The sequence below is a fragment of the Chelon labrosus genome, assembly GCF_963514085.1.
Source record: "Chelon labrosus genome assembly, chromosome: 12".
NCBI classification, from domain to species: Eukaryota; Metazoa; Chordata; class Actinopteri; order Mugiliformes; family Mugilidae; genus Chelon; species Chelon labrosus.
The window spans coordinates 11,682,954-11,695,245 of record NC_140345.1 but is presented as its reverse complement, the minus strand read 5'-3'; the positions used below and the strand labels follow the sequence as shown (position 1 = coordinate 11,695,245).

General features: G+C 40.8%; 1 protein-coding gene across 1 annotated transcript; it reads right to left on the bottom strand.

Annotated features, from left to right (window-relative positions):
* Window positions 1-313: 313 nt before the first annotated feature.
* LOC311496669 (solute carrier family 45 member 4-like) lies at window positions 314-12,086 on the bottom strand. The gene is made up of 13 exons (XM_084556587.1): window positions 11,836-12,086; window positions 9,975-10,820; window positions 6,030-6,218; window positions 5,760-5,939; window positions 4,480-5,144; window positions 4,151-4,291; window positions 3,808-4,056; window positions 3,566-3,685; window positions 3,265-3,364; window positions 3,104-3,184; window positions 2,830-2,960; window positions 2,434-2,502; window positions 314-2,282 (listed from the first exon to the last, which is right to left on the bottom strand). The coding sequence occupies exons 2-13, from the start codon at window positions 10,192-10,194 to the stop codon at window positions 1,989-1,991; spliced, it is 2,439 nt and encodes an 812-aa protein (XP_084412713.1). The 5' UTR covers window positions 10,195-10,820; window positions 11,836-12,086; the 3' UTR covers window positions 314-1,988.
* Window positions 12,087-12,292: the final 206 nt, after the last annotated feature.

Sequence of the window (12,292 nt, the reverse complement as noted above, 5' to 3'; positions counted from 1 at the left end):
ATGAACACTCACTCAGCCAAGCAGACTCCTTGTGAAGAGAACAGCTCAGTTATCAGTTTGTCACATTAACAATAACTAAAAACAATGCACAGTATTTTGTTTCAACTATTAAACTATTTTTGGAGAGAGTAACATTTTCATGGTGTAATTGAATAGTTTAATTATAAACAAATATAGAATATTAAGGACTGGCCGAACTGTATATTTGGGAACTTAGGAGCGATATAGATATTTTTGTATTTGATATTTTTAGTTAATACCTCCTAGCTTTTTGTAAAACAATGGAAACAAGTTCATAATAAATGCAGGCAACAGTATGTGTAATGTGGGATTGTCAAAAAGAATCAACTGAAAGTGAATTGTTTTTTTTTTTCCTCAAATAAACAGAATAAAAACACCCTGTGTTCAGTTTACAAACATCTGTACAGCAGCAGAAAGAACCAAAATCACTCTTAAAACAAACACATCAGTCAAACCACGACATATAATGTCATCATAAAAGTCTTAACAATTGTATAAAATCCAAACTGTTTCAATACCAAGGTACATTTTTATCCAGCACAGTAGTTTGGCTCTAAAGAAAGAAGTTCTTGGCGACGTGGAAATATCTGAGAAATATCTAGACCATCAGATGCTGCTGGTAACGCTCCCTCTCTAAAGAGTGCACTGATAAAACCTCTTTCATGCTTTGAAACAAGGAATCTGTGCAAACTTTTCACAATGTTTTCATTTATGGCACTTTCTCCTCTGACTTGAACACCACTTGAAGGAAGAAAGCAGACCGAGAAGCTCCTGTTTTTTAACACTTAATTTGACAATGAAAGGATTTTAAGTTTGCATAGATCAGCTGTTGGCCTTGCATAGACGTGGTCCACACTACCTTTCAGCATTACGTATGACAGGTTTTTGGAACAGTTTATATACAATGTGACATTAATACTCCACACTGAATGCAATAATTCATATAATGTGCGTGCTCAGCTCAACTCAATGGGACACTAAAGTATCTTTACACCAGGGCAAACACCATTTCTTAAAAAAATTTAAAATTTTAAAACAATTTTTTAAAGCAATACAATCATCAGCAAATCCAATCCCCCCCCTGTGGTTTGAGAGGCCATAATAAACTATCATTTATAGTGTGAATTCATGGGTCTGTGATGAAAATAGTTTGGCGTTTGAGTATAGCATTCAGAATGGTAGTGGTTTTGTAGAGGCAAAAATAACTTAGCTTTCTGTGCAACCAGCTTCAACCTCACAAATGGGAATAAAAGCTGTTTAGTATTTATTTACAACGAATGCAGAAGGCTTTACTTGTCCTTCTTGCCACTTTCTGGCATTTAAAAAAAAATCAACATATAATATTAAGGCATTCCATCAAGAACCTGAAACAAATATCTTCATCTGTATTCAGCCCACAGGTAATGCAGGTTTAGATAAAGTAACACTTTTACAGCATTATGACTGTCCATTAAGCAGTTAAGGAGCAGCTTCCGTGAAGTAAAACGTCACACATAACAGTACACCATTGTGCAGAGTCGGTGTCACAGAACTGTTCAGAGGTGAGACAGAAAGTGCTCTGTGTGTTTCCCATTTCTGTTTTTGCAATAAAGGGATCGCTTCAGTAGTTTCAACTAAATTATTTTCAATAGTCTGACCAAATCCTGGTCATGTGGATATTTGTCTTTTAATGGCTTATTTGTACACATCTGAACAGCTAAACATTCATTTGTATTAGATTTGAGGTAAGAACAGGTCGTGCAGAAAAGCCCAAAACTGACACGGTTTCTTGTTTTCAGTCCTCTATTCTTCAAAAATAATCTACTCAAATCCACTGCACCCAGATTTTGGTCAACTTTCTATCACGTTTTCCCTCTTTCATAATCTTAGTCCTTAAGAAAGGCACAGACCTTGAAATTTGTAAGATGCATTTGGTATAATCCTTAGCTGCTGACAATAAGCTTAAACAATTCTTTGCATGTTTATGTTCAGGCAACAGAGTGATTTTCTGTCTTCTTTAAAGTGTCTGTGAGCTTCAACAGCGATAGTCTCTGGTCACTGGTCCTTTCTCCATTCTGCTCCTCCTCTCCAGGTAAACCCACCATGTCCTGGTCCTGTTCCAAGCTGCTGGGCTCCATATCAGGATAAATGACCAGGAAACAAGCAGTGAGGAAGCCAAGGAAGGAGGCCCCAGAGGCCACCATTGGAATTACACGAACAGTGTCAACTGCCTCTACCACAGATCCAAGGGCCGAAGCGACCAAGATCTGGCTGATATACACCTGGAAATGACACAAAACACTGTAACCACTGTAGATTTCTTCAAAGATAACATTTGGTGTAACTCCTTTTAACTGCTGAACGTCACGTGCATAGATACAACTGGGTCAGTTAAGTTTGGTCCTAAAGAGTGATAAGAGAGTGAACCGTCACCTGGCAGGTTAAGATGGCACAGTCGATACCGAAACCTCTTCGAGTGTTGGCTGGACTGTGGTAAATGTACTGAGGAAAGGAGCGAGAGGAAAATTGTGACTTCCATTATAATGTTTTCTTCTTAATACATCTATTTGCTTCTAATATTAAATAAGCTGAGATGTTTCTCAAATACTATAGTATATTCCAAGTATTAAAATTGACAATTGACACAATATTTGACACTGATTCATGTTACAACATCAGAAAACATTTCAGGAGACAAAACAGACAGGGAAACATGGGACAAAGAGACAAAAGGAAATGAGAAAATATCCAATATGTTTTTGTTTGTGTGTTTGAATTGTGCATTCTCTTCTCTTTCATTGTGTATCACTGATATGTGCGTGATCATACCTCTTTGATTTCATGGTACTGCCCGAGTAATGCGTAGGGACAGTAGGAGATACTCATGGAGATAATGCCCATGCCACTGATCATCACCATAGCGACATAAACATTAGGAAAGATCGCCATGACTGCAGTTCCTAAGATAAAACAAAAAACAAAAAAGCCAAAAGTACTTTAATGTAAAGTACGTTTTCCTTCACTTAAATGCTAAGACCTCGTGCAACTGCTCCCAAATCTACATCACTGTGCCCCATGGTTACCAGCAGATACATTAACTCACCTATTGAGAATCCCAGAGTTCCAATGATGTAGATGACCTTAATGCTCAGATCAAAATTATCCAGATACTTCTGAAGGATGGCTAGGTGGAGACAAATGATCAGTTAGGAGACATTAAAAAACGAAAGGGGAGTTGTTTTGAGTCTTGAAACAGCGTTTTACCAGAGCAGACGGCTGAAGTGGCAGCATAGACCACCAGTCCCCAGCAGCCCATCTGCACTCCTCTGTGATAATTTTGTAGGTCTGTGGAATTAGCTGCTGCCTAAAAAAAACAAAAGCTGTTGTAAACTTGGCAAACGAATTGATTAATAGACATTTACATCCATTTATTATAGTGTGTAGCATGCTGTGTTTATGCTTCTGTGTTCCTCTACTGTGTGGTTTCCACGGTATACAAAATGTCAAATGATGACAGTCTTCTCACAATAAGACACAAAGGGCAGGAGTGTGCGTGTGCATGTACCGTGGGATCTCCCTCGAAAATGACTTGCCCCATGAAATCGGTGTAAAACACAGCTTCAGCTATATAGGCGAACCATGTGAGGAGGTGGCAAATGCATAATCTCCAGAGCTGCCTCGGCATCTATGGTGGAGGGAAATAAAGATGGAGTCAAAACTCAGGTGAACATAAAAGACGGTGGCCATGTCCCTTACATATTATCAATGTGACCCGGTGCAACAGAAGAACATCAATTTCCAATTTACCTTCAACATGGACAGCCAAAGCAGTCGGACGGTTGTACCCTCGTCTTGTCCTTCTTCACTACTGGAGCCTTCCGATGACAGACTACCGACTGACAGCTGCAACCGTCGTCTGTCTGGGTGCTGCTGGATGTCACTCAGGTCGTTCAGACTGCGGGAGGTTGTGATTGGGCGAGGGCTGAAAAGCCCTACACGGCGCGGTCGAAATCGTTGTGATCCCACTCGACCATAGTATGAAAATGTAAAGGAGGGCTGGAGGGTAAAAATGCAAAATGAACTGCTGCGACAATCAAATATGTACAACATGAGCAGAGAATACAAGAAAAAAGAATAAATGAAACTGTACTTGTCTGTAGAAGGTGGGCCGCGATGAAGCTGAAATACTAGAAGTGCGGTTCCCTGGCTTGGTAGATGAGTGGCCTTTGACTGCATTAGGGAGGTCAGAAGAGGGCAAACTAGACCTGACTCCGTTGGCAGCCTTGATCTGCTGAGACATGAAAGAGGCACAGAGGGACAGATTAAAGACCCAACTGGAAAATGATGCGATGGGACTCATATTTTTTTTGTCTCTGAAGAGTATTTTTCATTGAAATATAAAAAAGTATCTACATCAACATCAGTACAGTCTCAAAGTGGCACACAAATAAAATGTGCTGCTGTAACAGTTGGTTTCACCTGTCTCTGATTTGAGCCGTCTGAGCCAGAACTGATTTGAAGGAGTGAAGGACGACCATTTGTTGGGTCCTTCTGTTCGGGAAAAACTGGATTTATAGGCATCCCGTCAGCACGAGGGTGTGGTCCACCAGGAGGAGACGAGGACCCAAAACTGTTATCGGAAGGCTTGAAAGCATCTTCTAGCTCTTCGTTCATTTCTGGAAAAAAGTGTTCATCTGGCAAGAAAGTTTGTGTGTCTGGGTCAAGGTCAGAATCCAACTCAATCGTAGCATCAGGCATGGCTAAGACCGAATCACTTTTACTCCTCACTCGCTCCACAGCAAGGAAGTCCATTTCTCCCTCCTCAAGATCGGATTCCCTGTCCTCTCGGGATGGGGCTTGAGCAGAAGTATCCTCCTCTGCAATCACATCTAGTAAAAGCGCAGGGTGGCCAATGGGCCTATAAGACAACTGGCTGGAAGAGTCCGCGCTTCCAGTGTCCTTAAGCAGGTTGCAGGGAGCGAAAGGTCGCTCAGGGATACTGAACATGTGCAGTGTGACAGAGATAATGAAGATGATGCCTGCAAACAGGAAGAGGACCTGCTCCTGGGATTTAAAAGCTTGGCCCAGAGCTGTGCCAGTCCAGTCTAGACCTCCTAACATGTATCCCACTGCTCCACCGAGCCCTACAGAGACAAGAATAAGAGCATTATTGAAGCAATATCACCTGTAAATGAATGTGTGGCGTGTGTGTGTGTGTGGAGAGTTGTTGAGCTGTAGCTATACATACAGATTTTCAAATGTATTGAGAAGTGTGTGTACACAATTCTACAACTGTGTAGAAAGAATATAGAAAGAATATGCAAATATATGCACACAAAAGACTCGCCAAAATGTAAGTGAATAAATAGCTTCACAAATAGATCTCTATTTCCAAATAAAATGTGCCTTTCAATTGAATGTGACTTTTGCAACATTCCTGCCAGTACATAAGTTGCGTAGCTACTGAGGGAGGTCACAAGGTGATAGGTGCGCAACCTGGCTGTGTGAGTGTGAGCTAAAGACCAAAAACAAAACCTGAGACAGACAGATCACGACAGACATTTGCAGATTTTAAGTACAGCAGGAAAGTTGCAAAGGTCAAATGCAAAATTAATTGTGAAGAACAATTGAGGTTTGTTAGTTAGATTAGTATTTAAAGTCAGATTTCTTCACACATATACTAATCTCAGTACATACTTACAATATGTGCACAACTTAAACATTCTCAGTTGGTGGGTGATTGCATATAAATGTCCTACCAGCAGAAAATGCATGGATATTCAGGGCCATATCTTGCTCCTCAGTATCAGCGACATCAAGGAGGTACGCTCTGATTGGTCCCTCAGAAGCATCAGCAGAAAAGTCCAGCACCACCACACCTACTACAGTAAGGACGATGCCAAGTGGCTGACTGTTGGGGCTGTCACCGATGGAAAGGCCTGAAAATTCAAACAAAATGCACACAAACTGGAGTAAACTGTCATGATCACAATGTGTATGCGATTAACTTTGGAAAAATTTCCACGCACCTATTAATGACCCATTTAAAAACAGTGCCACTCCCAGTAGCACACCAACACAAAGAGCCAGAACGAACGGTCTCCTCCTGCCCCATCTCAGAGTGCAGCGGTCGCTGGCTGAGCCAAGCACAGGCGTGAAGAGGAGACCCAGGATGGGACTGAGGAACCAGGTTAAACTGTAGTACTTCTCAGGAAGACCTAGGAAACACACACAGTACATTCACATAAATACATGTAATCATATTAGAGGCAAGACTCTATATTGTTGTTGGACCAGATGGGCCACGTTTTTCCTCTCGTGTGCCTCAGTTTTCTTTTGACCACACTTTTAAATAATTACATGATTACAGCGAGATCCAGTACTCCTCATTGCCTGCATTTTTATTGGTTTCTTTTGTTTGCTGTTGTATAAACTGCCAAAGAACATCAAGGCAAATGAGAAAACAGTGATTATTCAGTGAAACAGACTTGGTAGATTTGAGTAGAAAGAAACGTTTGTGTAAATCATGTAAAACCACTTCAGAACACAATGAGTTTTGATATTTTCCGTCATGAATTACTTATCTACCAGGCTCTGTTGAGAATAAATTACGCCAGCCTATTCAACCATTTATCGTGCAGGAACATGTCAGAATAACTTCCCCGGCGTAAGTCTGGGCAGAGAAGCTGTAAATTTTCTCTATTGTTTATGAAAGCGTCGCACATGGCAGCTGTAGCGTATCATGGCAAGAACCACTAATGCTCTTCTTCTACTTCTGATGCCTTGTAGGGCGACAGGAACGTTTCAGATGATATAGTAGGCAGCTAGAACAACGCAGACAGAAATATGGACCAAACAGACAGGAAAGTGTTGAAATCTCTTCTAGCTGGCCGTCACAAGACAGAACTATGCTTCGGCATGCATCGAAATGAGGAAACACTCCTCTTTAATCCTTTTCAGGATCTGAACAGCGAACAAATACGTAAGATTAATAAAAGATCGATCAGCTGTCTGTTAAAAAAACAACTCTCTGAGCCAGAAGGTAATATCTGATCGTCTAATCCTCATGAAGAAGTCAAATTCTGATTTTAATTTTAAAGATTTCTGTCAGCTGGTGGGTGAGCTGACTGGTTCTCACGGGAACAAAGTATAACTCCCTTGCTCTGCCTCCTGCCTTTCTGCTCCCTTAAGTCAACAAAACAGATGATTACTCTCTCATAGCAGGAAAAATACATTTGTTTTCCGTCTGTCCTTCCCATTATTCATTCGTCAGCGAACTCACAGCAAGGCTTAAATGTGCGTGATGGCTTTAATTTCTTGGTGACTCAGATTTCAAGAGTGTGATATGTCTGGAGTATGTGCAACAAGTAAGCAAATATATTCATTATGTTTTGAGTCAGCAAGCAAAGGAAAGACACACATTTTATAGGGATTGCTATAATTAATGCACGACAATGTCAAGCTGGAAGAGCTCTGGAAAATTCACCAAAGTAGAGACAGATTTACTGGGCAACATTAACACTGCAACCCTGTCCTGACACACAAATGAAGTGTACTGCATCTACTGTGTATGCATTTTAAAAGAGTTGGCTACAGCAAAGTCAGCAGACTGCAAAAAAAACACATAGTTAATATGTCAACTGCTCAAATTAGATAACTAACTTCATTCAGATTTAGCATGTTAATGTTTCTAAAGCTGAGTTTTCCACAAACGTTAACAACATCGAGAAGCAAAGAAACAACAAGTGGATTTCTTTTTTTTTGTTGCTGTCCAGCACGTGTTATAGGTAATCCATTTAGAATGAATCACCTCAAGCAAGTGGGTTGACAGGTTTAGTTCAACTGTTTCAGACCAATAAGGCTACATCCAAAGTCAGCTGTTGTTAAAAGTGTATTTGGGACCTTACTTGTCATGTGTAGGGTAACGATGTCTGGACACAAACAGATGTTGACTCAGACTCTAGTCATGGGAAGAGGAATTTAAAATGTCTCTGAATAAATCAGTGGTAACAATCATCTATGGCGGAGGCGGAGAGCGAACGTCACGAGGAAACGGAGGCAGCCCGACCCACCCTCGTTCAGAAAAGTCGCGCTACGTCTGTTGTGTGGAACTTTTTCGGATTTAGAAAATCCGACAACGAACAAAAAAGTGACACTCTGCAAAGAGTGTCACGCGACTGTCGCTGCTGGAGGTGGAAACACCAGTAACCTCTTCCACCACTTAAAGTTAAAACATGCGAAGCGGTATTATATTATTATATTTTCTTTAAAATAATGTTATTCTGCTGTGAGCAAATAAAAATAAAAGAGGAAAATGATCAAATGCGACAGTATGGTTATTTTAAGCCATTTTACAGGGGGGAAAAAACCATACCGCGATATATACCGTTACCGTGATATGAAATTACTCATACCGTGATGTAAGATTTTGCTCATACCACCCAACCCTATGTAGGCCTGGCCGTGGACTCTGGGTAAATTAAAAAAATTTTTTTAAAAAAGGACATAAACCGCAATCCTTAAATTAAACCACAAATTTAAAGAGCTGAAACTATTGATATGGTAACAAAGTAAACTCTCATGCTCACATAGTCCTTCAAAAACAAACTGAATGGTGTTCAGTTTCCCAAACAATCTTTCTTAGGATATTGTTAACAGGGAGGAACACAGTGTGACAAAAATGTGCCAGGTTAGGCATTCCTGTCATACCTGGCCTGGGGAACCTGCCTTTGTTTCATTTCTGCTATGGTGGCAAGCTTGACATGTAACTGCATAGTCCCCAGTTGGCTACTGCTGGGGGCTACATCATAGGGCTTTGACTTCGAACTTCATTATTCGAATATTTAAAAAATTGAACGAAGTTTAGGGATCTCTTAATATTCGGACCTGTATGGGAATTATTTTTTGTAAATGTGTTTGCTTGTAAACGTTGTTTTCGACTCAGATTCCGAGTTTTTTTTTCCACGCCTGGTGAAGTAAAATCGCGAGCTCATTAGCGAGGCTATTGTTGGTCATCTGGGCTCCTGTAGGTAACGTTAGCATGCTAGGTTCCTGTAAGCTTGTGTATTTCCGATGGAGCGTTAACTGTCGTAACAGCATCTTCTGTTATATTCTGCTCGTTACATCTTCATTCCGACACTGCATATCTTGTTTGCTTAATAATAAAAATTTTAACACGCATAAATACTCAGCCTTTCGTGCACGTAGTCTATTAACATTGACTGATACACTGCCCTCTGGTGGACAGAACATATAGAACTTAAGTTTGATACCAGTATCAGTCTTACTGAAGACATTTAATGGTCAAAATATAATTAATAAATATTCGAATATATTCGAATTTTAATATTAATAAACAAACGAACTTCGAATATGATTTTTGGGCAAAAGTCAAAGCCCTACTACATCATGACATAGAGGTGCAACCAGGAAAAACCATGGATTCAGCCTGGCTAACGCAATGACAATCCAATTCCACAATGTTGCCAATGTCAACCCGACTGCTGATGCAGTTGCAGACTTGTGGGAATCCCCTGTCAATAACTATTACTATAACAACACTAGCGTGGCTCAATTTGAGCAGCACACTTCCAGTTTCTTGACACTAAGCAGCGGAACAATGCCACAAATATGTCACTACCTGACAGAGGAAACAGAATGGGTTACAGGTTACAGTTTGTGTCGACATCAGTGTGAAAACATCTTTGGGAACTATTGCCAAACCATTGGGCACCTTACATGGGAGAGGTCTAATAACTCCACCTCTAAGTAGCAGGGCAGTGCATATTTACACTGGTTTGTGTGCTCATTTTTTTTTATGCACAAGTTGCTCTCCCGATAATGTCTGTATCACATGCAACAGTTACAAACCTATTCATAGTGACAGTCAGCATTTTCTTTTCATGTCTTTAAGCACGCGGCGAGCAAGAATTAGTCTGCCTCTGTGTACGTGTGACTGTGTTGCATCTCCTTACCTATCTGCAAGAGCACTGGCGTCACCAGGGCCGTTTCCATGGCGTAACAAAATTCCCGTCCAAACATCACTGCTCCATGCATTACCCAGCGATACAGTGGAATCCGCACTCCTTTGACCTCCTCCTCCTCCTCCTCCATATCCTTCTCTCTGTCTACTTCCTCCTTGGGTTTTCTGATCCCTAGACTAGAAGTATCACCCTCGTGTCCTTCCCCTTCCATTTCAGACTGGTTTGACTTCAGCAGTATATATATATCAGCGATTATGACTTATTGCCGCTGTTTACAAATAAATTCAATGACAACTATATTATAATAAGCTAATAGGACAGGTCCATGCTTTTCATCTTGATCGCTCACTGTGTGAAAAGAGCCCAAGTTTCCCGGGAAGACTAAACAGCAATTCCAGTGTTCATGGCAAGAATAACTCGCAGTAACTGAGAAGAATGCATTATAATAAAACAAGAATGTCCAGAAAAGTGAAGTGGTGGAGCCATCGCGCTAATATATGACAGTTCTGGAGATCAGCAGGATAGGGGGGCGGTGCTCCTCACAGCCGCCGGCGTACACGTTCCAAATTCAAAAAGAGCTGGTAACTTTTGTGGAGCTGCAGGGGGATGAGCAGAAGAGGTGAGGATAATTTTAAGCGTGTGCACCAGCAAATGATGTGTGAATAGAAGTGCGTCTGTGTGTTGGAGGTCGTGTCCGTGCAGTTAGGATTGCACAAGATTAGATCCTGAGTCAAAGGAGGTTTGCGGTTGTACGCCTGAAGTGCACTTCAGGTCGATTCGGGATAAAACATCTGGAAATTCTTTGGCTAAGACACACAGTTGCTGTCATGTGGCAACCTGCAGAAAAACACACATCAGTTAGACAGTGAGCTGAACAAAAGTATACATATTTTTTTTAAAAATAGCAACCTATCACAACTCTTCAGTCTGTTTTCATTCTCTACAGATAACATACTGATTTAAGTCTATTTATAATTATCCTTTTTTTAGTAAGGATGGTGGAAAAGGTCAAATACTAGAAAGTTCCCACGTGTAAAAAAATATCTCCACTGCACTTGGCTCTCATGATAGGAAACAAAAACTCTTTTGGCTTGACAAAAACTCCTGTGAAGTCCACCGACAAGTTTAAACATAATACATAACCAGCTCTATCACACAGAACAAACTATTCATAGAGGGGGGATCGACATCAAATGACAGAAGAAAGGCACAAAGGAAAAAGGTTATTCTGTCATTGTTTAAACTACTTGCGACTGCTTTGACTTCACACATAACCACAACCTTCAGCCACAAAACTGACATGAGAGGCGTGAACAAAAGCCACACTAAGAAACCTTTATTACAACACAGCAGCTCTTGCGTAAGCTTCAACAGTCAAGGAAGGCACATCCCCTCTCTGTAACTACCTCTACAGTGGATGTGTAACCGCCGTGGCACAGTAAACTAAACTAAAATATGAAGGTCCTTTAAGTAGAGAAGATTTTTCGTTTCTTAGGAATGTAAAACGCGTGTGTCCAGGAGGCTGTGGAGCGAGTTAGGACATGTTTTGTTCTGCGAGCGGACTTACCTGAGCTACCTTACTTGTCTACACTACAATAACGAGATATTATCGGTCAATAAGCGTGTGAGGACGGAGACATATATGAGACTTTTCCTCCGTACAGATTAAAAACACCTGACTCGGCGCACATTTAATGCGTATCTTACTTTTACAGACTTTTTTTTTACTTGTGAGGCTAACGTTACCTTAGCGAGCTAGGTTGGCTAATACATTAAGGCAGCTAACGTTAGCGAGTTAAGACGGAGGGGGGCGCAGCTTATATTGTATTAACGGCAGAAAGACGGGACATACCTGAGGTGTTACACCGCTGTGGTAAAGCACAGCCACTTCCGCGCCGTGCAACAGTTGGCCGCGGTGTCGACAGAAAAGTCTTGATTTGAGTTAGCAACACAGCTAAACTTCGCCAGCTAACTGAGGTACCATCTGCTTTACCACGCTCATCAATTTCATTGGTTTCCACAGTAACAAAGCGGGGCGTGGTCAGAAGATAACGCTCGTGACGTCAGCTAACTACTCACCTACGACAGGAATTACAATAAATATCGACTCATCAGTTCATTCATGTATCTATCTATCTATCTATCTATATACATATAGATAGATAGATATAAATAGTGATATAGGTTGATGTTTAATATGTATACTGATTATTAAATATTAATTCATAGTTCATTACTGTTGCTTGGGACTAAACTAATTGGCAGATAAGATAAGACACTTATTGCTCATTCTGATGCGTAGATGCTGA